This window comes from Triticum aestivum, chromosome 7A (assembly GCF_018294505.1).
Source record: "Triticum aestivum cultivar Chinese Spring chromosome 7A, IWGSC CS RefSeq v2.1, whole genome shotgun sequence".
NCBI classification, from domain to species: domain Eukaryota; kingdom Viridiplantae; phylum Streptophyta; class Magnoliopsida; order Poales; family Poaceae; genus Triticum; species Triticum aestivum.
The window spans coordinates 495,176,948-495,203,630 of NC_057812.1; the positions used below are offsets into that span (position 1 = coordinate 495,176,948).

The 26,683-nt window shown below is 41.6% G+C and overlaps 2 protein-coding genes across 2 annotated transcripts; one reads left to right on the forward strand and one right to left on the reverse strand.

The window, feature by feature from the left end:
• The first annotated feature begins 2,335 nt into the window (after positions 1-2,335).
• LOC123147772 (protein RETICULATA-RELATED 1, chloroplastic) lies at positions 2,336-7,519 on the forward strand. Its single transcript, XM_044567081.1, has 8 exons — positions 2,336-2,812; positions 4,519-4,677; positions 4,771-4,863; positions 4,946-5,061; positions 5,712-5,810; positions 5,891-6,169; positions 6,285-6,449; positions 6,917-7,519. Exons 1-8 carry the CDS (start codon positions 2,489-2,491, stop codon positions 7,167-7,169), a joined length of 1,488 nt encoding a protein of 495 aa, XP_044423016.1. The 5' UTR covers positions 2,336-2,488; the 3' UTR covers positions 7,170-7,519.
• Positions 7,520-8,329: 810 nt separating this feature from the next.
• Positions 8,330-13,617, reverse strand: LOC123147773 (CBBY-like protein). The gene is made up of 8 exons (XM_044567082.1): positions 13,197-13,617; positions 13,028-13,098; positions 12,213-12,371; positions 11,689-11,755; positions 11,322-11,417; positions 10,138-10,184; positions 9,621-9,701; positions 8,330-8,714 (listed from the first exon to the last, which is right to left on the reverse strand). The coding sequence occupies exons 1-8, from the start codon at positions 13,512-13,514 to the stop codon at positions 8,591-8,593; spliced, it is 963 nt and encodes a 320-aa protein (XP_044423017.1). The 5' UTR covers positions 13,515-13,617; the 3' UTR covers positions 8,330-8,590.
• Positions 13,618-26,683: the final 13,066 nt, after the last annotated feature.

Sequence of the window (26,683 nt, forward strand, 5' to 3'; positions counted from 1 at the left end):
CCTGCCAACAGGAAGCTAGCGAATTAGTTGAGTGTTTCAAAATGATGTCTTTGAGCTGGTGAATGGGGCACCTGATCTGACATTTGCACTATCTGGGAACGGGAGGCAAGACATTAAAATGAGCGATGCAATCATACCGAGGAAAAGAAATTGCATGTGATTCTAGTTCAGGAGGGGCGTTGGGTGGACAGTCAGCTCAAGCCACCTTACAAGGAAATACGGAGGCCATTGTACCCATAGAGAAAAACTCAAACATCTTACTGGTGGTCGACCAGTTCGATGGTTCTGGGAGTAGGACACACCCTTTAAGCACCCCTCGGAAGAATTCTAATAAGAAAAACTTGAAGGGATCAGATGGTGTGGAAATTTATAGTACCAATGTTAAATTAACCTCGGAATTGGTGGGATCCTTTGAGGATTACCACCGGGAACAACGAGGGCCCTCTTGTGGAATTGCTGAGGGGGAATGACCCGCAGTTCATGCTCTCTTGGACGTCCAATGGACAAACAACCCCCTAGGTGAAGTTTGTGTCGGAGACTCATCTAGACCGCTATTCAGAAGAATGTTTAAAAGATTATTTGAGGATGGGTCGGTTAATTGTTAACCCAAGTGATGGAAGGAAGGGAGATGTATTGTTGCTTTGGAAAAAGGAACTAAAAAATTCTCAACTCTTCTCCCACACTAATTACATTGATGTGCGGGTTGATGATGCAAAAGGTATATGGCGTTTCATTGGTTTTTATGGCGAGTTCAAATGGGATGAAAAGCACAAACCATGGGATAGAATGAGGAGCTCAAGGCCGGTCATGATTTACCATGGATTGTGACTGGGGACTTTAATGAAATTCTGTTTGATCATGAGAAGGAAGGGGGATACCCTCACCCAAATCCATAGAAGCAAGCTTTTAAGTAAGCTCTCAATGATTGTGAACTAGAGGATATGTGATTCGTGGGAGATAAATTCACATGGCATAGGGGACAAATCCGGGAATGCCTTGATCACGGAGTGTCTAACAGTCAGTGGTCAATTGTATCTGAATGCAGTGATCCGAAACCTTAAGTACAATCATTCAAACCATAGACCCATCCTTGTCGATACAAAGTTTCATGGCATGGATGGGCCTTGTCAGTGCGGTCGAAAAGCCTTCGAAACTAGATGACTTTTCAGGAGAATCAGTTTGTTAAAACTGTTCAGTCGTGTGGCCTAGGGAGGTGTATAAGCTAAGTTAAATTATATGCATGATATGTCCCATGATTAGGACCAACGTGTGGTGAAGAAACCGAAAAAACGTCTTTGTAAAGCTCATAGAAACCTAGAGTAGTGAGACCCTATTTCAGATGAGATGGAAATTATAAAGGAGTTGGCAGAATTAGTGAAATACTTGCTTGAACTTGAAGAAATCCACTCTCATCAGATCTCAAGATTATTTGGCTTACCGTTTCGAAAAAAAGATTATTTGGCTTAAACATGGCGACAAAAACACTGAGTACATTCGTTGGCTGGGGTCGGCTAGAAGGAAACAAAACAGAACACCCCTCTTGAAAGATGGCCAAGGTGATTGGCTCGAAGGTATAGACGCTTCTTGATGTGGTGACGATGAGTAGTATTCTTGTACTTGGGGTGGTGATCCCCCTATCGAGTTATTTTCTGAACTCGTGAACAACGTAGTGTTGCTTAAAAACCATGTTGAGCAGCGCGTCTAGGTTTGAATACATCCTTGAATAAAATAAAACTAGCCATGAAGTACTTTCCTTGTTAATAAAAAACAAAAATGCCTCATTTGATTCATACGATAAGAATATCATAAAAATAGAAAAATGAAGTAAGATGTGCTTAATTTTCGTAGGGAAAGAAATGCCATTTGATGCATATCATAGAAAAAAATTCATTGAATCTGGACTAATGCTACTTTTTCTTTGAAATATGAAGGTTTGATTCGTACTAATCCATTCCTACGAATTAAAGGACTCTAAAACAAATCTTTGAATGAAAATTTTACCATGTAAAATTCCTACAAAACTCCTAAATACCGACCAAGCGAGCCTAAGATTTGAGGCAATCCGGAGAGATCGAGAAGCGAGGGAAGACGAGGCAAAATCGAAGGTGCGGTCCCGACCCTGAGGCTGACGGACGGACGTCGCATCCTGGCCCTGGATCAGACATCCGACGCCTAGGATCCGTGCTTCGGTCCTGCACGCACCTTACCGACTGATCTCTCGGCCTACCGCGGCATTCCACCAACCCCCGGCGGCGACCGCGAGCCGCCTCTTCCCAGCGCAAGCGAACAGACTTTGATCTTTGAACGAAACCCCACACACAAAAGAGAGAGAGAGAGAGGGTTACGCAGGCCGGGCCCCCCACGCAGACAAAACAACTCCAAAAGAGCAGATAAGCCCCTCTTCGTCCCGCGGTGCTTCGGCTCCGAAGGCAGCCACCCCGCACCGCCGGCGGAGCCACCAACGCCACCATCCCACCGCACCGCCCCCATGGCCTCCGCCGCCTCCCTCGCCGTCTCCCACCACCTCCTCCCCGCCGCGCCCGCCCGCTCGCAGCCCCGTCCGCCCGCCCGCCTCGTCCGCCTCCCCCGCACCCGCCTCCGGGTCGCCGCCATCTCCTCGTCCCCCTCGCCCCCCTCGCGGCGCGACCGCGCCGCGGCCGGCCTCGAGCGGTGCCTGGCCGCGACTCCGGCGCCGGCCTTCGCCCCGCCGGAGATGAAGGGCGGGAGGCAGCGCGGGTCGTTCGGGGCCGCCACGCTCCAGAAGGCCAAGCTCGACCTCTCCCAAAAGAGGCTCAAAGGCGTCCAGCCCGAGGTGCGTTCGTCACGCCGTTGGTTAAGACTCCGTGGTGTTGTAGCTTGGATTTTATCCCTTGCGTGAGACGGAAGGTACTTCTGAATTCCGACGCTGGTGTTACAAGATGAGTGAACGAAAAAACACGTGGGTTATGTCCTTTGAGATGTTGGAATTGGTAGCCTATATCTCTCTGTGTGTGCGCCTTCGGCATATGTTTCGTTCATGATCTGTGGTTCTGTGCTGCCCAACCGGAGCTCCTATTGGGAGGCCAAGTACTACAGTGGAAGCTATGCAGGGAATGTTCGGATGAATCACATCGTCCACTTCTCATTCAACAACCCACTTCCATAACGTCTCTGTGATTCCGTGGCATTGCAGATATAGTTCTGGTAAAATTGTGGTCTATATAACTTGAGTCCCTAACTCCCTATAGCATATTCTGAACATCAAGGACAATGCATGACTATACGCAGTACAACTAAGTACTTGAGGTAGGGTATACTTGGTTGCTAGTCCTAATTTAGGAAAGCCATATTCTGGACCGAACCAGAACATGGGGAGTCTAATTAATGGCTAGTGATTGGTTGGCTACCAACTTTTCTTATTGACCACACAAAAAGTTGCCAACGTTTGGCAACTTTCGATTTTGCCAAATATTGGCAATGCCAAATGTTGGCATCAAACCAATTATGCTCAAAGTGTTCATAAATAGTGTCTAATATGTGTGTGTTCATTGCGCTAGTGCACATAAAGTAATAAAACTCTTCTGGTTGGTTTTGTTTTTGGGCCGTCAAAGTGTTGATTGTAATTATTTTATAAGTACTTAACTCCTTATAATGTGTGGGCGTTTCGATTGCGAGCGCTCACAGCGGGTTTCCCTGAAGTGCTTGATCCCGCTGTTTCCCTTTCCCTTGTTTGAACTTGGAACTGGCTGTATTTCCGTTATATTTTTAATGGAAAGGGGATTAGCCCGGGTCAAAAAAAAAAACTCCTTGTAATGCACAAATTCGGCTGCTCATCCTCACCCAAATTGTTAATATTCTAAAACATTCATATTGCAGCAATATGTAAATTGGTGGAGATCTCTTTTATCTTCAAGATGAACTTAGAGAGCATTTGAGTGCAAAAGATTGGGTGTAGTTTAAGTTGTCTAGTGCCGCACTTAGGTATTTTGGAGATTCCACTTTGAGGGCCTCTTTTGAATCGCAGGATTTTAAGAACATAGGAATAAGAAAAACACAGGGTTGGAGCCTCTTGAATGGGAATCTGCATCAAAAAGTGTTTGATATCACAGGAAAAACTAATGAATTTTAGCAACAGGTTTGAGTGGATGGAAATTTTCCTCCAAAGTAGAATGCAAAGGAATCCATAGGAAGTTTCCTAAGGATTCTAATTCTTCGAATCAAGCAACCCACACAGCAAAATTTCTGAAGGATCCAAACATTCCAAAAATCCTGTGAAATTCCTTTGAATCAATTTGTCAGTTTCTATTTAACTTGACAGTTTCTTCTTGCGCATATGCTTTTGGATGTTCCACTTTGAAATGTTAGTTTGTCTGTTTATATTTTATGTTTTCTCGTGCGCACTTGGTATTGTTTAGTATCTTATCTCTTAGGAAATTATGTACAGCTTCCCCGGACCCTGCGCAAGCAGGAGCTACGTGCACCGGGCTGCCCTTCTGTTTTTTGTTCATTCATGACTCATGTCTTTGCAAAACACTATAGCTGGCAACTGGTGGTGGTGGTGGAGACAATGGGAAACGAATTGGCTATGGTGGTGGTAATAGTGGAGATGATGATGGTGATGATGATGATTACTTTGAAGACTCTGACGATGGAGATGAAGAAAGTGGATTTTTCAGAAGGCGTATAATTATACAAGAGGTCTAATTCTTACTGAGAAGCCCTCTGATCTGTGCTCCTCGGGTATGATAACTGTTTCTAAACTGATGCATTTTACATCTCCCATTTGTACAGCTTTTTAAGAGGGAGTTTGTTGATGCCGTTCTTCAAGAGTGGTACAAAACAATGAGTAATTTGCCAGCTGGTTTGCGTCAAGCTCATGAGATGGTATTGAACTATCTGCTTTCTCTTAAATGTAGTTTGAGCTTTGATCCTTAACTACTGAACGGTATCAACTGGAATTTTCTAGGGTTTGGTCAGCTCTTCTCAGATGGTCAAATATTTGTCAATGTTTGGAAGGCCCACAAAGGCTAGATATTTCTCTCGAGCCTTTCCGGACTTCTTCTCAAGAGACCTTGTTGGAAGGTACTATCTGAAAATTGTTGGTTTGGTGATATATGTTCAACATATAAAATTCTCCTTTTAAATTATTGCCATCTATTTGAACTTGAGATACTGGGTTTTGTCACATGGGATTGATTCCAACATATACGACAGGAGGCTCCATGTTGAATAGTTTCTGGCTGCCATCTCTCTATATAATGGTATTACTGGAAGTACTTGGATGAAAATTGTGCTCACAAGTTCTAACATCAGCAAACACTAATCATATCCACTCGTAAAAAATAATCTCAAACCATATTTTGGTATGCAAAAACTCCTGGAGATTAAGATCAATGTTTGGGCATAATCTATTTGTGAATGTTCTCTGCTGGAAGGAACATATCAGGAATCAACACTGTTGATTTTTTTTAGTATGTCTTTTTGTTTAACAGTGTCGTGATTGTTAGAGCTTCCAGTTTGTCGAGCTGTGCAGGATTTGATACTTGTTTACTTGACACATATTCTAACATTATTTATGAGCCTAAACATTATATTTGTAGTTATATTACTTCGCTGATAAAATAGTGCCAGCATGCACTCTGATTAAGTTTATAATCTTTGCATGTCCCTTGTGTTGATTTTATGACTTAGCAATGACAAAATAACAATTGGCATCTCTTTCCTAATTGCAGAATGCTTGCAGATCCATCTTTCCTGCATAAGATGACCTTTGAGTTGCTAGCTACCGTTAGTACATCTGTTTGTTGGGAGATGAAAAATCGCAAGGAGAGGTATGTTGTGTTTTATTTTACTGTTTAAACCTGAATTTTTGGCACCTGTCTCATGGAATCCTGCATTTCTTGGGTCTTAGGTTCCAAGAAGAATGGGATTTGGTGTTTCTCAATGTAGTTACTGCCACAGTTTGCAATTTAGCTGTTTTCAGTTCACTTGCGCCATGCCGCTCATATATGATCCAGAAACTTCCCAATAACATATTTGAGAAGAGCTATCCTTTCATGAGACAGTTTGGTCTTCTAAGAAGAACCCAGTCCCTCTTCAGCAAGGCTGCTGAGCTTTGCCTAGGTGGGCTAATTGTTGGCTCCATTCAAGGTGGTCTATCGAATATCCTTTCTGCTGGAAGAGAAAGACGGTGGGTTACTATGTGCAGTTTATCTCCATGTTCATCAAATGCCCTGCTTTCCTTAAGTAATTCTACAGTTCTGTACTTTTTGGAATTTAATTTAGGCCAATCTCGTTACGTGTAGGTTGTCGATGACTGTTCCTTCTATCAGCAACAATGCTCTTAGTTATGGAGCTTATTATGGGCTTTATGCAAATCTGCGGTATCAAATTTTATGTGGTCTTGATAGATCAATGGCAAACCATTTTGATGTCCTTGGTGTTACAATCTTTTTCGGCACAGCGATGAGGTATATCTCTACCAAATCATTTCTTTGCAATTTCACCAAAAGTTTATGCTCAACATTGTCCATTATATTAAGATACAGCTGCATGTTTACCGATTCGGCAACTTCTATTTTTCATTATTAACGCAAGCTGCTGATTCCAGTTGAGTTAGATTTTGCCATGAGCATATCACAAATGGTATTTCCGATATTAGCATTTGGAAGCTAATGCTATGCTTATGTGTTACCATAGAAGTTTATTTATCAAATGATTCTTGTTATAGAATCGCTGCCTTGCAGTTTCTCCATGATAGCATGTTGTGAAGATCCATCGCATGTGAGGAACCAAGTGTCAATTATGTTATGGAGTTTTTTGTTCTTCACCTTATTTTAGCATGGACCCCCCTACTTGAACCACATATAAGCATACAAGTAAACTGCTCCTAAAAGTAGAACATTCCAAAATTAGCCACTCATTGCATATATTTCAGGTTGCTGAATATTCAAATTGGGGAGCTATCGAGACGTGCCTGGCTTGGTGAGGGAGCAGATCTGCTTAACTCGGATAATTTGTTGAGAACATACAATGGCCCAGCAGCAGAGCTTGGCATCAATCAACAGGCAGAGTGGTTCATGTCCAAGAATGCAATTGTATCTGGCTTAGAACTTCTAGGCATCAAGTATGGTGCACCTAAAGATGCCTCTCCAAAGCTTCGGCGAAAAAGAATTGTCCGAAAGAAGTAGGGTGGATGAGGGAAAGCCTAACTATACAAACGCTGAGCTCGATGGTTTTGATACCCATGCTGGAACAGTTTTGCCTCAGTTCCGCCATGCCTTGTGTTGCCTATCGAAGTAGGATGGATGAGGGGAAAATTGTAACTTGTGTTCTAGTTGCAATTTGGGGCCAAGATCAAAGGCTTTCAATTTTTTACTCGGAGGCGATTCGGCCGGTTCGCTGAAGGTCCTTACCATTCTTCTGTATTGTTTTGAGCAAAAGTAGACCTCCAAAGTTCTAACTGTAATTTCTAGATTATAGATAGTATGTTATTCACTATATATTTTCTTCATTCTTTTTGAAATGGTGTTTTACTTTATGAGTGGTTTCTATTGCATTTGTCGCTGGTCAGTTTTTCTCCTGGGAAGATCTGTGAGCTTCTGAGTTGGAACTATCGCTGAAATTATGTTTTGGGATGAATACAAGTTTCTATGCTAGTGAAATTCCAAAATCTGATTTGATGAACTTGTCTTCGATCTTTATAATAGTTTGACAGTGTGCCCATTTTAGTTTTGGCGCTGTGGTGTTTTTCAAATGATGTTCTAGCTTGCTCTTCTGTATTTGATGGCATTTTATGGATTGATTATGAATGTGCCGTTTCTTGGCTTCCGCTCTCAACTTCTTTTCCTCCTGCCTCCCCCAAGCCATGCTGTGATGGGGGCAAGCACTACTGTGGCCACCAGCTCAGGAGGTTACGTTGACTTGGTTGTAGACCTTTTCCATGTTAGAAATGGAGACAACGTAGGTGCTACTGTGCACAGCCATTCTCGTTTGTGGGCTCGATGTTTGCTAGATGAACAAAGTTAGTTCTCATCGGCATAAATATAAATTTTCAATGGGAAATTGGATTTCCATATGAGTTGTAGTAGAACGGAAGCACATGAACAAGAACAGGACATGAAAGCACGAGGTTTGGCTTTTAAAGAAATGTTTAAAGTACTCCATGTACCGGAGCAAAGAAAAAAGGTACAGATAACTTATTCCAAATCTTTTCATAGGAAACTTTCCTGTAGATCTCTGATGCTACGAGATTCCTGCAAACATCCTTTGTTCCAGAGGAGCATTGGTTGGATTGCAAAGCAGGCATATTTACCAATGCTATGTTGGTAATCCTTGCTCTAAGCCGAGGTAACAAAATGAGACATGCGATTTCATAATGTGGCAGGGGCAATGCCAAATGCTAGAAAATATTGGAGGATTTACGAATCTTCCAACCAAGACGAACAATTTTTGCAAGTGTCGCTGAATGCCAGCCATTTCTTTGTGCATTGTGCAAAATAGCGGCGTTTCTTTTATATTCAAAACCATTTACAAGTGGTGGTTACCACTCTTGGCAAACTTCTGTACAAGATTTATGTACGAGGCCGGTCGACGCTGAGCGCATGCTTACTCAGCTCACGAATTGTTTCTGGAGGAGGTTGGCGCAGAACTCTAAATCGAAGCGCCCTTCCGGAGGGTCGCCGATGCAATCGAACACGGCGTCCGCTATCACGAAGTCCTCGTCGGCGGTGTACCTGTTCAACACAAGAAGATGAGGTCCACTTCTTTAGGCTCATGAACAAATTCAGTATGCTGCCCGTATGCTTAGGTTTTCAGCTGACTAAGTTGATAATCCTAGTGCCGCATTTTCTCCGCTGGTGTTTCTAGTATTCACTCTCAAATTTAAACCTCTACAATGTCAGGAACATATGAGTATGCTATTCCCTTTTCGTGATAGGGTTTTGGCAGTGTCATCATGGTCCATGATGTAGAACACCACGGTCAGAAAATGAATAGTTTTGTAAGAGTTTCATTTCAAGTACACAAAGGTTTGAAAATAAATGAAGGAAAGTCACTACATGAACTTATCAAGTGCAAATTTGTTCTAGAGAACCGCAGATCCAATCAAAACATGCCATGTATGCAGTATGTGCATGAAGGCAAAACAAATCAGAATAAATTCTTATTTCTGAGGCCAAGTGATGCAGTAGGAATGGACTTATAGGTCAGATATGCTGCAAAACATTGTTCAGAAAGCTGACACATTTTTCCGGTCAAATCGGTGTCATTTGTGCGGAGCTAATAAATGGCTGGGTCCATGGCCAAAAGTATACTTTTGATCCCAGTTTTATGCAGGACATGGACATTTTTTGCTTACTAGGAATATTCCAAGCATTAAATCTTGAGAAGATTCAGTGTTTTGTTACAAGAAACCCGGCTGGCAACTTTCATCCGGTCCTGCTCTGGTTTACTGGTTAGAGATGGTTGTGAAGATACTGTTGCAGAAAGTCATATGCAAATGCAATATAACATCTCTTGTCCAACAGTACAAGTCAACAATTTTCTTCTGTCCGGAAAGAACACTGCTCTTCTTTATTATGAAATGCGTACCAAGTATCATATAAAAGATTAAAAGTACTTCACAGGAAGAAAGTTATTACCCGCTTTTTGTTACAATGCACTTCATACCAGCAGCTTTGGCCGCTGAAAGCCCTATGTTACTGTCTTCAACAACAACACAGCTAATGTCCAAAGGAGAAATATTAGCAAAATTACTTTTAACATTAGAGTAATAATTACAAAGAATTCATCTAACTAAAAAGATAAAAATGTAACAAGATTATAAAGTAATAAAAGATTTTTCCGAAAAGATGGTGCAACAATGGAAACACAGTTGAAATTTATTATGGTATGTTGACCAAAACGGAAACCCAAATGTTAATGTCGGAGCAGTCCGTCTTCTTACATTGCATCTACTGTTCCTTTAACAATTTATGACAGTTACGACAGAGTTTTCATATGAATTAATGCATAATAATATTAAATCAGACTAATTTCAGATATCCTATATACAGAAATCCCACTAAAATTCAAAACAGGCACATCATTCTTTTTTTTGGAACAATACACTCAAAACAAAGACAGTGTAAATAACCCAAAATATTGCTTTTGTAGTACCTAGATGGATCAACTTCCAATGTAGTTGCTGCTAGCAAGTAGATTGCCTGAAAAGGCCCACAAAAGAAACACATTATCTCTGGCATGTAAAATACAGGAAACGATCTTTTATCCATGACAGTTACTTCACTGAAAGCAAACGTAAATCTGAGTATAGAAAGCGTGAATTGAATCCTCCTTCAAATGCCAAGCCAAACAAAAATGATAGGAGGATCGTTTTGAAAAGATTTATCGTTAAACAAGCAAATGTCCAAGATTCCATTGAAACAAAGCTAGTTTCAAACAAGCTCTGAAGTGCTTGAAAACTTAATAAATCATGGGCAGTCAGATACAGCACCTACAGCACTGACGACTAGTTCATCTTTCCTTTGCAATGTTCAGTTGTAGTGTGATGCTGTCTATGAAGACTATTGCTTTTTTGTCCTAGAAATCTGAAGGAGGTACTCCCTCCAGTTCAAACGGTCTTCGAGTCGAGACAAATCTATACATATGATTTCATGTTTTTACTAAATATTTAAAATTATATTGACAGTAAAAGTTTTAAAAGTTTGACGCAAGATATGTTCAAAACGTCACTTATTTGTCAACTGGAGGGAGTATAAACTATCTACGGAATGCTAATCATGGTACATCATTGCTGCAAATAAATATTATCAGGTTTCCAGGATCATTGTAGTGCACCAAGCCACCAAGGCACATGTGTTGCAAATTGGTTTGTTATAGTGGAAGGATGTCAATGGATACTCCTTCAAACGCAATGGTGAATTAAGTAAATGTATGGAGCAATTAATGACATGGTATTATAATGTTTAAAATAAATAAAGTTAATGGAACACATACACATTCCTTCAATTTTATGTGGAAAAAGTAATTCGTTGACAGTCCAAACCTTCCAAAGATTCTTGAAAGCTTCATGTAAACTTTGCAAAATAATATTCAAACAAAAAACCAGAATATGCCAGATGAATTAGTATGTACCAAACTGTGAGATCAACTTAGGGTTCATTTGGCATCACTGTTGCTTTTTAGGAGCACTTATTTGTTTCTATTTTCAGATGTGATCATCAGCTGATTTTTTTTAATCTGTAACAACAATATTACTAAACCAGGAAAAAGGTTCCCCTGATAAAGTAGATTGCACTGTACAGCGCAACACAGAACCACAATTGCATACTATCCCTTACCGGATCAGGTTTTTTGCGAGGAACCACATCCCCAGCAAATATGGTAATCTTTTCTGCTCGGTCGGGCCCCAGTAAGCACGATACTATTGCTGAAACCTGCACTAAGTGGAGAGTGAAATATGTTAGCTGCCCTGCATATAAGCTGAAAACATAAATCAAATGTGAGATGATTTAAATGGATTGCAGCATAGTATAAAATGGGTTCTTAAGAGGAACCATTAGAACATTCCCTTTTGAGTTTGAAATAAAGAACATTGCCTTTTGCAAATATTGGAAGAAAAATTTCTCCTATATGTAGTTTTTTGTAATAATTCCTACCATATCTCTCATATAAGCATTTGTGGTTGGGAAATACTTTGTTACTTACAGCTTTCTCGTTTGAAGTACTGCATACTGCAACTTTCACCCCTTTTCCTAGAGCTTCATCAATTAACCTGTAAAAGTTAAGAAGATAATGAAGTTATAAATTTTCCTCCAACAAAGTTACTCCAGCATTATTAAGTTAGTTGATTTACCATCTATTGTTGGATTACATCGACACATCTTTCTAGGCATGTAATGTAGATTTCTTCAACGGAAAATGAAATGTTAGTTATATAAAACTCGCCTCACTCATTTCTTTAACCTTTTTACATTACATATTAGAAACGTAATTACAATGAATAATACATATGGTTAATGCATTTTGTTCCCAGTATAGAACAGATTGGTTACACACCTATTATGTTGTTTACATGCAGCATAAATGAATTTTTTGTGACTATTTCGATTTTGTTGTAAGGAAGCACTTCAAACTAGTGTCGTTGCAGCAGCCGAGGACGTTACTGATTCACAAGTTCATTTAAACTGCATTTAAGTTACTGAAGTCATCAAATTGTTTGAAACAACGACCTTTGAACACCTGGACGGAGAGGAAGCAACTTCTTCTCAATTAGGGCCATAAACAATTCTGTTTTCCTCTTGTGAAGAGAAGCAATAAATTCCTTTCTTTCTTCGTCAGTCTTTAGCGCTTTAGCTGGCCACACTGTCTTGTTGAAATGTGCTGTCATCCTGTAAGGAATGTTCAAACTATTGTTACAGTTAAATTCAACAAACGCTTCAGTTTAACTTTTCTACAATGGATTATTTTGGTGTGACAATCATGTTTCCAAGTGTAGGCCTTTTAGTATCACCAGTTTGAAGAAAAATTCGTACATGTTATTTGCATATTAGGCTTCCGAGAACACCTAAACTTTAATATTTTGAGACCATTCTGAACTTTATTTTTTTCAACTCAGAAAATCAGCTACAGATTCCCCATAAAAAAGCAGCTTTAGACTATCCGATTAGATAACTGAACAGTTGTCTTCGCTTTCCATCCTTTGACATGATGATATTGCTCTTGGAGATTGCCATGGAACTTCAGATCAGTCAAATGTTTTTTTTTGCGAGTGAGTCAAATGTTTCAATATATTAGGAATAAATGAGAAGTCATTAAATGAATATAATCTGACACAGTAGTGAGGAAATTATGACTTACATACGCCTAAAACAGTAAATAAATTCATCGTAGTGAATCTGTTTTAGGAATTCTCACTTTTTTTAAAATTGTGAAGACGCAAATAGTGGTCAGGATTTTAACAGGACTTTGAAGAAAAATGTGACATTTTGTCAAATTCCTCAAAGCAACGCAAACCAATGATGACAAAAGTAAAGAATCGATTGACCTTTCTTTCCCACCACCTATCTTGAGCAATTCTCCGTACAATTCAACATCCCAGCTCACACCTAATTCCCTCTGCAAACACAAACAATTATCTTGGCCGGGGAGCAACCGCATCAGGAAATCAGAATGGATCGCAGGCAAGGCGTCGACGGAGCGGAAGGAAACCAGACCTCGGCGAAAGTCTCGTTGAAGGAAATGCGGTGGCCGTCCTTCTCGGTGTCCACGAGCACGCCGTCGCAGTCGAAGAGCAGCGCCGCCGGCAGGGCTGCAGCCGGCGCTCCGCCCGCGCCCGCCGCGGACGCGCGAGCTGCCTCTGCTCGCCGCGTTCTCCCGGCGGACAAGCGGAGAGGGGAGGGCGACAGCATGCTCTCTCCTCCTGACCTTCTTGGGAGGCACCGGGCAGCGGTCCGTGCGACGGGGCGGGCGCTTGAGTAGGTCCTCGCCGGGAGCAACGTGGAGGCGGTGGCGGGGGCGGCCATGGCGTTCATTTGCGCGGGAAACGATGTGGATAGCGCGCCCTGTGGTTGATGATCCCGGGTTGGGATTTGATGGCAAAGCCCACCACACAATTTGCCTCTTCGGCTATGCCCGCCCTTTTGTCTTGTGCCGTCGTTGCTCGATACCAGTCTTCCTGCTAGTTGAGACGGACTGTTTTCGGTGTGTTTTATGGTCGCATGCATCATTTTGATGAGAAGCTCGGGATAACCTTTTTTTTGAAAAAAAACCGCTTTCGATATAACATGTGCTATTTTTTCAAATCACGAGTTTCTAATTATCAAAATACAAAAATGTTTTATATTAAAGGATAGAGGGGGTACTTAAAAGTAATACATTCACGGGTAATACAATCATGAACCGTAGTTGCATGGGACGGGGTATATGCGCCCAAATGGACCGGGGGATTGCGGACCCCTGATCTAAGATGTCTAAATGCGGCTTTACAAGTCAGATGGGCGTGGTTGAAGCGGACGGATCTCTAACATCCCTGAAAAGAATTTAATATTGCTGTATCGGTGAAAGCAGTTGCGATTTACCAGGCAGCAACAGTGGCCTTCTTGGGCAATGGCGAGAAAACCCTCTTTTGGGAGGATCAGTGGCTAGGACAAGACAGGGTTCAGAATTTGACACCGATCACCTACATCAGGATCTCTCCACGAATCCGAACTACACGTACGGTATCCCAGGCCATGCAGGGCAACACTTGGGCGACTGACATTAGACCCGGTGAAAGATCGTGGATGTCGCCTAGAGGGAGGGGGGTTGAATAGGCGTTTTAAAATAATTACGATTTAAGCTTAAACAAATGTAGAATAAACTTAGCGGTTAATTTGTCAAGCACAAAATCTAAAACAACTAGGCTCACCTATGTGCACCAACAACTTATGCTAATCAAGATAAGCAACTATGTGATAGCAAGATATATAACAAGAAACAATATAGCTATCACAAAGTAAAGTGCATAAGTAAAGAGTTCAGGTAAGAGATAACCGAGGCACGCGGAGACGACGATGTATCACGAAGTTCACACCCTTGCGGATGCTAATCTCCGTTTGGAGCGGTATGAAGGCACAATGCTCCCCAAGAAGTCACTAGGGCCACCGTAATCTCCTCACGCCCTCGCACAATGCAAGATGCCGTGATTCCACTAAGGGACCCTTAAGGGCGGTCACCGAACCCGTACAAATGGCAACCCTTGGGGGCGGTCACCGAACCCGTACACTTTGACAACCCTTGGGGGCGGTCACCGGTACCCGTCAAATTGCTCGGGACGATCTCCACAACCTAATTGGAGACCTCGACGCTTGCCCGGCGCTTTACACCCATAATGATTGAGCTCCGAACAACACCAACCGTCTAGGGCGCCAAGGCACCCAAGAGGAAAGCTCTAGGGTTCCCAAACACCCAAGAGTAATAAGCTTCTCAAACTTCACTTCCACGTATCACCGTGGAGAACTCAAACCGATGCACCAAATGCAATGGCAAGGGCACACGGAGTGCCCAAGTCCTTCTCTCTCTCAAATCCCACCGGAGCAACTAATGCTAGGGAGGGAAATGAGAGGAAGAACAAGACGGAGAACACCAAGAACTCCAAGATCTAGATCCAAGGGGTTCCCCTCACATAGAGGAGAAAGTGATTGGTGGAAATGTGGATCTAGATCTCCTCTCTCTTTTCCCTCAAAAACTAGAAAGAATCCATGGAGGGAGTGAGAGTTAGCAAGCTCAAAGAAGGTCAACAATGGGGGCAAAAACAAGCTCAAGAGATAGGGAACCATTGGGGAAGAAGACCCCCTTAAATAGGTCCCCACGAATCTGTCCGTTATGTACAGAACAACATAGGAGCGGTAAAACCTCTATGAGCACCGGTACAACCGGTAACAGGCAATAAGCGGTACAACCGGCCCACAACCACCTAACAACCGCACCACAATAGAGGCCAGTCTGGTGGTAGAGCGGTACATGACCAGTACAACCTCCGGACCAATTCTAGAGCGCTACAACCGCTCCAAACACCGGTTGTATCGGTCAAGCGGTACAACCTCTCCATGGGGCGGTACAACCTCTTTGTGTAAAACAGGCAATATCAAAACAGCCACAACTTTCGCATACGAGCTCCGAATTCGACGAAATCAAGTTTGTTGGAAAGCTAACGACAAGGGCTAACACAATCTTGAGAGAAATAACAAAAAGAAGCAAATAATAAAAGGCCCATAAGAAAAAGGTGAGAACCCTTCCTCGGATAAGACCGGTAAAACCTCCAACACCGAAAACATCATAGAAGATGCATGCGAACTCCGTTTTTGATGAACTCAAGCTTGTCATCAAGATGACCATAAGCTCTAAGACTCACAAATGGAACCAAACAAGAACCAAACAAGAACCAAGAAAGATGATGCAAGGATGCAATGGTTTGAGCTCTCGACGAATGATACGATCAAGCTACTCCCTAGAGAGCCCCCCTTGATAGTACGTCAGTCGATCCTACAACTCGGTCTCCCAACTACCACTATGAGACCGGTAAAATAGAAAACCTATCAAGGGCGAACCGTTGCCTTGCACATAGTCCACTTGAGCTAGATGATGACGATCTTAACTTCCTCAAATTGGACCACCTTTCTTGATTGTGTTGGCTCGATGAAGACTAGTTGATTGCTCCCCCATACTCCACTATGGGTGAGCCACTCTTTGGCACATCTTCAAAATTCCATTGACACCACAATGGACGGCAAGCTTCAAGCTTGATTGCTCCCCATACTCCATTATGGGTGAGCCACTCTTCGAGTTGCTCCACTTGAACTTGCACACTGCAAACTTGATGACGATCACCACTTGATGTCATCCTCCATGGGTTGTATGAGATCTTCCTCTTGACGCAAGACCATGGAAACATATCTAACCCCACAAAGAACTCTCACGTAGATCATGGGTTAGTACACAAAGCGTAATGGACAATGCTTACCATACCATGGGATCACTTGATCCCTCTCGGTACTTCTTCTACGCTTTGTGAGTTGATTAACTTGATTCACTCTTGACTTAGTCTTGATCAACATTGAATCTTTCCAACTCTCTTCATTTGGATGATGTCTTGAAGGTAAACATGAATTATCACACAATATTCTTCTTCAAGACATGCTTGCAATAAGCTCAACTCACACATGACCAATCTTTGGATAATTCCTTGAAAAGCACTTTGGCCATCTCAACTCACACATGACCAATCTTTGGATAATTCCTTGAAAATCACTTTGGCCATCTCAACTCACACATGACCAATCTTTGCATAATTCCTTGAAAAGCACTTTGGCCATCTCATAAACTCCTTGAAACCAACACATGGACTTCAAGACAATCCTATGGACAAATGCTTCAAATATAACTCAAGGCAACCGTTAGTCCATAGAGATTGTCATCAATTACCAAAACCACACATGGGGGCACCGCATGTCCTTTCAATCTCCCCCATTTTGGTAATTGATGACAATCACTTTCAAGAGAGTTTATATATGGAATTATTTATCACCATGCAACGCAACAACCAACAATGCATGTGTATGAGATGCAAATGCTTAGGTACAAAACCAAAGCAAGAAGAAAAAACTCTCTAAACTTATCCTCAAAACTCTCTGAAACTTCTCCCCCATTGGCATCGATTGCCAAAATGGGCGAAAAGCTTAGAAGGCCAATATAAATTATGTTCCTCCATAAGTTGTGTATTTCTCAACAAGAGAGTGGAAAGCAATACACATATTCAATGGTAATACTTGGAGGAAGACCAACTATACTGAGGCACCAAGATTGCTAAAGGAATGATATGCCACAAGGACATAACAAAGAAAGAAACAAGCAATCAAGCAATCTAAAGGTACCAATTGAAACAAGCAATCAACGGGTATCAATTGAACCAACTAGACCAAAGATCCTACGAGCTACATAAATAAAGGATATTATGATATGAGCGAAGGAGTGTTCTAAAGAAACTAGAGAAGCTCCCCATGATTTGTGCACACATAAGAATTTTTGTATTTGGATACAAAGTGCACAAAATAGGATCACAGCTCCCCCAAAATCAATAGAAACTTACAACAAGTGCAAGTGAGCATATAGGAAACTAAGCCTAGTACATGCAACAAACACATGGTTGAGCAACAAGTAAGAGAGGCAACTTAAGAGTGGGCTCAACCAAAAAGATGTGTGTGAGTCAAGGCAATGCACTTGAGAAGACTAATGTACAGAAGAGCATTAAGCATCAATAAAGTCTTCAAGGAATGAGGCACATAGTGCAAGGCCTATCATTCCCACACACAACTAGCAAATGGGTTCACAAGCTTACTAATAAGCATATAGAGAACCTATGCTTGTGACAACCCGCGGTGAAGATAGAAGATGAAAGGCGCATCAAGACGAGGGATGCCAATTAAGATGGCAAAAACCTCGTAAAGATAAGCATGAGGAAAATAATCTTCACCACACAAGAGCGCATCAAGATGCAACGATAGAAGACACGCACTCAAGGCAAAAGCTTTCACGGAGCCACCAAAGAAATAACATAAGAAAGATAAGGTGGACGTGAAAGAAAGGATATCAACTAGATATGCAACTTATCTCAAGTGTATAAGATTCTAGGTAGACGAAATCATGATGATATATATCTACAAAGAAGGATGTACACCCGAAATAGTTACAACACGAGGAACAAGATATCCAAAGGGAGGTCATACATATACCAATAAGATATTTGCTTGGAAGCATAGCACATGGCTAGATATGGTCTTATTATATATAAATGAATTCCTACCACACACCCATCAAAGACATCACAACTAGCAACAAGAGATCATTGTTGGATGCTTTGAGAAAGGGTACAAGTATCACAAGAATGAGTGAATAACATGCCATGATACAACCTACACAAGGTTGATGCAAGAAATGTGTGCATGAAGAATATGAAGATACTTGTTACCGAGTTAACATTGGAAGGATGTAGTAGATACCAATTGAAGGTAGATAGTAATTCATTGATCATCCTAGCTCGACTCCAATAAGCACATGATGACAACACCTTCCTTGTGAGTGAGCCGAGCATCCAATGTATCTCCAATTGTTCCTAGAACAACAACACAAACAAAATGGTACCCAAACTCATTGGGACCAAAGAGTTAGAGAACCAACAACACATAGGACAAACTCCACATAAATATGTGCATATAGATATGAAAATGAATTTCATGCACATCTCATCCAATTTGAGACTTGGTGGAGTTCCCCCTATATATTGGGTCAAAGAAAGAAAACATGCCAAAGAAACTACAAGAAGTAAATATGCATGCTCAAGACTTTCAAGAACCGAGACCAAAAGACAAAGAAATACCAAGCGAAGAAAAGATACCAAATGAATAAATCATCACTTGGAGGATATCCATAAAAGATACATCAAGGAATGAGATATCCATTGATACACTCAAAAAGAAAGATGTCAAACTCCCAAAAGAGAGAATGGTTCCAAACAAACCAAGCCCTCTACAAAGTTTCATGATGGCACAAAGCACCAAAAAGAAATGGCTTGCCTTCCACAAACACACACTTGATAAGGATCACAAGATGAGTGTTTTATAGAGAATAGGATAGCTCCCCCAAGACTAGTGCATTATAGAGAATTTGCATTTGAATAGAAAATGCACAAGGTGGGATCACCAGTTTCACTACATCTAGAAAACACTAGACAAGGTCAAGAAATTAACAAGATCCACAAGTGGTATGGAATACAATGGGAGTTGACACAACCCTAGGCAAGAGATAAAGCAAACAAAAGCAAAGGCCAATGTAAAGATGATCAATAATTTCTACCACACATAAGTGAGTACCAATTGTCAAAAGACAAGAAGTATTTGGGAATAATTCCCGGTGGTAGATAACAAGGATATCCGACATCATCTTCACACCAAACAAAAAGCAAATTGCAACTTGTAGAGCTAACATGCCACCTAGGAACAAGATAATTTACAATATCAATTCTAGGTGACAATATCTCAAATGTACACATTTTCTAGGCTAGTAATATACACATAGCATATTACTCCCCCATAATGTGATACCAATTAAAGATAAACAAGAGGCAAAATAACGAACCAACACGAGATAATTAATGGACAATAAAGAATTTGATTTTCTCATGAGAAGACATACCACATAGCGACTAGATAATCTTGAAATATCAATACTAGATGGTATTACTCATGTACACACATATATAGGATTGTGCGGTGCACAAAGCACATCACTCCCCCATAATGGGATATTCCATTAATCTCTCACAAGAGCCAACTAAGAAAAGAACAAGATGCAAAAAGGCTCAACACACAACACACACGTACATGATGTGCAAACCAACATACACATACTTGATTTCTCAAGATAAGCAAATTGGAAGCACAACATATACAAGCACATGCAAGGTACAAAACCACAACATGCAAGGGGGCAAGTAACTTTCAATGTAAGCAATTTAAGTACAAGTTACCGCAAGGAAGCACATTGGATATAAGATATAAACTTAATGATTCAATTGACTTGGCTTGAGACAATAAGAATGATGAAGTCCCCTTAATTCTTCATAATGTAGCCAAGTCTCCAATGACCTCCAACAACACCTATTGATCAAGTATGAGCTAGTTGGTCCCCAACCAAGTTGGGTCCTAAGAGGTTAGTCAAAATAAGCTTGGCTACCCAAATGGTTCTTTTCTTGACACCACTTTGAGCACCAACAAATTTGGCAAACACATTGCCAACCTTATCCTTCCCAAGAGAATATATATCATCAATTAGAATAGGGTTGAATAAGGTACCATTTGTGCATGAAGAAGCAACGTGACCTTTTTCACGACATAGGTAGCAACGTCTACTCTTTACTTTCTTCTCACTTGATTTCTCAACTTGAGAAGCATTTGCTTGAGTTTTCTTGGGAAGAGGCCTTTCTTCAACTTGAGGTTGAGAATGAGAGTGTACTTGTGGCCACTTCTCTTGTTGCTTGTCACTAATGGGATTCTTCTTCAATGGGCAAGATCTAACATGACGCCCTTCTACTTTGCACTTGAAGCAAACAATCTTGGCCGAATTCTTGACTTGTTCTTGGCCCTTCTTTTTGTTCACCTTGGACTTCTTCTTCTTATTGGAGTTGAATCCAAGTCCACCTTTGTCATTGGGGGATTTTTGCACACTCAAGACATTGTTGAGTGTGGATTTCCCTTCATGACTCTTTTCCAAGTCTTTCTTCAAAGAAGTGACTTGGGCCTTGAGCTCTTTGATTTTCTCTACATGGTTAGTCTCAACACAAGTACTAGAGGAAGTATAAGCTTCATCATTAGAGCAACAAGGCAAGGAAAGCAATTCATCACAAGATGCAATATTGTGAGTAGATGAATTACAAGGACTAGCACATGGCAATATAGCATTTTAACTAGAAGTAGTGCTAGTATCCACATGAGGCTCACTAGATGTTACCTTAGCAAGCATGGCCTCATGAGCTATCTTTAGCACATTATGGGATACTAGAAGATCATCATGAAAGCTTGAGAGCTTTTCATGGTTTTCTTCCAATTTCCCATAATTGCTAGATAGCAACTCAAGTTGAGCCCGTAGCTCAACGTTCTCCTTCAAAATGTATGCTTCACAAGTAATAGAGTTAGTAGCACAAGCATCATCATTAACAACAATAGGAGAGGACAACTTGGCAAGCTCTTTTAAATAAGAAACTTCAAGTTGATCATGAGACTCGGTGAGTTTGATGAGCTCACCCTTGATGACCCTTGAGCCATTTTCGAGGTGCTCAAAATCCTCAAGGAGTCTAGCATGAGCAACTTCAAGCTTAGCATTTTTAGTTTCAAAAACATTGGCCACCTCGAGTGCTCTATCACGAGATTCCTTTATTCTAGATAATTCTATAGCAAAGGTCTCCTCAAGAGATTCAGATGAGGTTTGTTCATGTTTAAGAGCTTGAGATAGCTCCGTGATCTCATTTGCGTAATCACGCTCATGAGCTTCCATTTTCTCAATGGTGACCTCATGCTCCTCTAGACGAGATTCCAACTCATCAATATATTTCTTGCCCTCAATAGCAATAGACATGATTTCCATGAAGTTGGAACGAGCAATTTTATTCTTAAGAAGAGCTTTAAAAATCATTTCCCCCTTAATTTTTAAGGAGGCAACATCATCATTCTCTTCATCATAATCAACATCATCATCACTCTTGCCATCATCAGTATCATCACAAGATATATTGGGATTCAAAGTGGGAGATACCTTTGAAGCCTTGGCCATAAGGCAAAATGCAATAGATGATGATGTAGGATCCGTTGAAGGACCATTCAAGACAACATCTTGTTCCATGGGCTGTTGGGTTTCCTCTACATTGTTAGCACAACAATTCGAGGAAATATATGCATTTTTATCATGGCAACAAGACATAGTAAATATATCATCATGAGATTTAGTCAAGCAATTTCTACATGATATGAAAGGACTATCAACACAAGCATATGAAGCATTTCGAGTGCTCGAAGTGTTAAAGCCCAAAGAAGGAGCATTGCAATAAGATAGTGATGAAGGATCATCCACAATAAGCATACTATCATCATTGCAATGACCAACACTACTCACCATATCATTACCTTGTGGCAAACCACATGTAGGTGAAGTAGAAGAAGTTGAGAAGACTATACAACCGGAGGTGGAGGGAGAACAATCATCCCCACATATCTTGGACACACCATATTTTTCTTGAAGCTTCGTCCACAACTCATGAGCATCCCGGAACGGCATGAGTTGAAATATAACTACATTGCTCAAAGCATCGAAAAGCACATTAGAAGCTTGAGCATTGAGATAAGAGTTTTTCTCATCCTCTAAAGATAATCTTTGGGGATCCTTTGGAGGAGAAAAACCCATATCTACAATTCGCTCTAAATTTGGGTCCATGACCCTAAAGAGATTAAGCATGCGAATTACCCAAACATCAAAATTTGTGCCATCGAAACTAAGAGTGTCAGAGAATCCTAATCCCCTAGTCGACATCTTTACTCTCTAGGCGGTAAATCCTAATAAACAGAGACGAGGCTCTGATACCAATTGAAAGATCGTGGATGTCACCTAGAGGGGGGGGGGGTGAATAGGCGTTTTAAAATAATTACGATTTAGGCTTAAACAAATGCGGAATAAACCTAGCGGTTAATTTGTCAAGCACAAAACCTAAAACAACTAGGCTCACCTATGTGCACCAACAACTTATGCTAATCAAGATAAGCAACTATGTGATAGCAAGATATATGACAAGAAACAATATGGCTATCACAAAGTAAAGTGCATAAGTAAAGAGCTCAGGTAAGAGATAACCGAGGCACGCGGAGACGACGATGTATCCCAAAGTTCACACCCTTGCGGATGCTAATCTCCATTTGGAGCGGTGTGGAGGCACAATGCTCCCCAAGAAGCCACTAGGGCCACCGTAATCTCCTCACGCCCTTGCACAATGCAAGATGCCGTGATTCCACTAAGGGACCCTTGAGGGCGGTCACCGAACCCGTACAAATGGCAACCCTTGGGGGCGGTCACCAAACCCGTACACTTTGGCAACCCTTGGGGGCGGTCACCGGTACCTGTCAAATTGCTCGGGGCGATCTCCACAACCTAATTGGAGACCCCGACGCTTGCCCGGAGTTTTACACTACAATGATTGAGCTCCGAACAACACCAACCGTCTAGGGCGCCAAGGCACCCAAGAGGAACAAGCTCTAGGGTGCCCAAACACCCAAGAGTAATAAGCTTCTCAAACTTCACTTCCACGTATCACCGTGGAGAACTCAAATCGATGCACCAAATGCAATGGCAAGGGCACACAGAGTGCCCAAGTCCTTCTCTCTCAAATCCCACCGGAGCAACTAATGCTAGGGAGGGAAATGAGAGGAAGAACAAGACGGAGAACACCAAGAACTCCAAGATCTAGATCCAAGGGGTTCCCCTCACATAGAGGAGAAAGTAATTGGTGGAAATGTGGATCTAGATCTCCTCTCTCTTTTCCCTCAAAAACTAGCAAGAATCCATGGAGGGAGTGAGAGTTAGCAAGCTCAAAGAAGGTCAACAATGGGGGCAAAAACAAGCTCAAGAGATAGGGAACCATTGGGGAAGAAGACCCCCTTAAATAGGTCCCCACGAATCTGTCCGTTATGTACAGAACAACATAGGAGCGGTAAAACCTCTATGAGCACCGGTACAACCGGTAACAGGCAATAAGCGGTACAACCGGCCCACAACCACCTAACAACCGCACCACAATAGAGGCCAGTCTGGTGGTAGAGCGGTACATGACCAGTACAACCTCCGGACCAATTCTAGAGCGCTACAACCGCTCCAAACACCGGTTGTATCGGTCAAGCGGTACAACCTCTCCATGGGGCGGTACAACCTCTTTGTGTAAAACAGGCAATATCAAAACAGCCACAACTTTCGCATACGAGCTCCGAATTCGACGAAATCAAGTTTGTTGGAAAGCTAACGACAAGGGCTAACACAATCTTGAGAGAAATAACAAAAAGAAGCAAATAATAAAAGACCCATAAGAAAAAGGTGAGAACCCTTCCTCGGATAAGACCGGTAAAACCTCCAACACCAAAAACATCATAGAAGATGCATGCAGACTCCGTTTTCGATGAACTCAAGCTTGTCATCAAGATGACCATAAGCTCTAAGACTCACAAATGGAACCAAACAAGAACCAAGAAAGATGATGCAAGGATGCAATGGTTTGAGCTCTCGACGAATGATACGATCAAGCTACTCCCTAGAGAGCCCCCCTTGATAGTACGGCAATCGATCCTACAACTCGGTCTCCCAACTACCACTATGAGACCGGTAAAATAGAAAACCTATCAAGGGCGAACCGTTGCCTTGCACATAGTCCACTTGAGCTAGATGATGACGATCTTAACTTCCTAAAATTGGACCACCTTTCTTGATTGTGTTGGCTCGATGAAGACTAGTTGATTGCTCCCCCATACTCCACTATGGGTGAGACACTCTTTGGCACATCTTCAAAATTCCATTGACACCACAATGGACGGCAAGCTTCAAGCTTGATTGCTCCCCCATACTCCATTATGGGTGAGCCACTCTTCGAGTTGCTCCACTTGAACTTGCACACTGCAAACTTGATGACGATCACCACTTGATGTCATCCTCCATGGGTTGTATGAGATCTTCCTCTTGACGCAAGACCATGGAAACATACCTAACCCCACAAAGAACTCTCACGTAGACCATGGGTTAGTACACAAAGCGTAATGGACAATGCTTACCATACCATGGGATCACTTGATCCCTCTCGGTACTTCTTCTACGCTTTGTGAGTTGATCAACTTGATTCACTCTTGACTTAGTCTTGATCAACATTGAATCTTTCCAACTCTCTTCATTTGGATGATGTCTTGAAGGTAAACATGAATGATCACACAATCTTCTTCTTCAAGACATGCTTGCAATAAGCTCAACTCACACATGACCAATCTTTGGATAATTCCTTGAAAAGCACTTTGGCCATCTCAACTCACACATGACCAATCTTTGGATAATTCCTTGAAAATCACTTTGGCCATCTCAACTCACACATGACCAATCTTTGGATAATTCCTTGAAAAGCACTTTGGCCATCTCATAAACTCCTTGAAACCAACACATGGACTTCAAGACAATCCTATGGACAAATGCTTCAAATATAACTCAAGGCAACCGTTAGTCCATAGAGATTGTCATCAATTACCAAAACCACACATGGGGGCATCGCATGTCCTTTCACCCGGAATCAACATGGCCACCATTGAGGAGTACTTGAGGCTGTAGGGGTAGGGGAGGATCATGGAAGTGCAACTAAATACGGAGGCGGAAGATTCTATCAGATGGATGTGGGAAACGAATGGCACGTACTCGGTGAGCTTTTCTTATGCGGCGAAATTCATGGGACAGATGGTGGCTCCATATGTGGACTTTGTGTGAAAACAAAAGGCACCGCTACAATGTTGTTTCTTCTCATGGTTGGCTTTCCAGGATCAATGTTGGACATTTGACAAGTTTGCTCGACGAGGTTTACTACACCAAGATTCATGTCCTCTACGCAACCAGCATGAAGATACAATTACTCACATCATGCTAGCATGTGTCTTTGCACGCATGATGTGGTTTTTGTTCGGAGCGGTTTGGGAGATCATGGGCAGGCTCCTCCCACGGATGATGACCTTGTGGATTGGTGCAGCACAAGTAGATCGAACAGATGCTCACGAAAAACTTTGATGACACTTATAACGTTAACACTATGGAAATTGTGGAAACACCGGAATGCAATTGTGTTCGATGGTACATCACCCTTAACATCTCAGGTACTTCATGTGATCGAACGAGAAGGAAGAGCGCAGAGATCGGTAGGCTTGCTCAAGAAAGATATGGACGCTTTCTTTGCTGATCTAGCTATGGTGGGCTGGGATGAGTAGTATGTATATCCCCCTAGGAGTGTGGTAGTGGATGAGGAGTGTTCTCACTCTCAAGTGACATGATGTAAATTGTGGTGGGTTCTATATTAATTATTTTTCTTTAATACTCCCCCATCCCAAAATAAGTGTCTCAACTTTAATACAATTTTGTACTAAAAGTAGTACAAAGTTAAGACATTCATTTTGGGACGGAGGGAGTATATGATACGCACTTTCATGTGTATCTTAGAGAAAGAAAAAAAATCTGCAGATGTGTCTCCTACCTGCTTAGCACAACAGTGGGCAGCTATATTTGCCTCCTGCCTAATGAAAAAATGTTGAAACTAATAAAGTTCCCGCACAGCTCCTTAATCTTCTGAAGAGGGACTACAATATCAGATCTTGCAAAATCAGCAAATTTCAACTATTTAACCTATATTTCCCTTCCACTAGTTTGTTTCAGGAAAAATACATCTATTTCAATTGCACATTTTTCAAAAATATTATTTCACTCATTTGAAATAAATTGTTACACTTTTTCAATAGACAATTTCACAATGATACATTACAATTTCACTTTTTATAGTTACTCTTTCACAACTCAGCACCTACATTTCACTTTTCACATACTTGTTTCACATATCACA

Excerpts from the sequence above, each read along its gene's own strand:
- LOC123147772 (XM_044567081.1), top strand. The coding sequence starts at position 2,489 with ATGGCCTCCGCCGCCTCCCTCGCCGTCTCCCACCACCTCCTCCCCGCC. Across the intron at positions 6,170-6,284 it reads TCTGCTGGAAGAGAAAGACG|GTTGTCGATGACTGTTCCTT; the intron begins GTGGGTTACTAT and ends CGTTACGTGTAG. Across the intron at positions 6,450-6,916 it reads TTTTTCGGCACAGCGATGAG|GTTGCTGAATATTCAAATTG; the intron begins GTATATCTCTAC and ends CATATATTTCAG.
- LOC123147773 (XM_044567082.1), bottom strand. The coding sequence starts at position 13,514 with ATGAACGCCATGGCCGCCCCCGCCACCGCCTCCACGTTGCTCCCGGCG. Across the intron at positions 10,185-11,321 it reads CTCGCAAAAAACCTGATCCG|GCAATCTACTTGCTAGCAGC; the intron begins GTAAGGGATAGT and ends GGGCCTTTTCAG. Across the intron at positions 9,702-10,137 it reads TTGGAAGTTGATCCATCTAG|CTGTGTTGTTGTTGAAGACA; the intron begins GTACTACAAAAG and ends TTTGGACATTAG.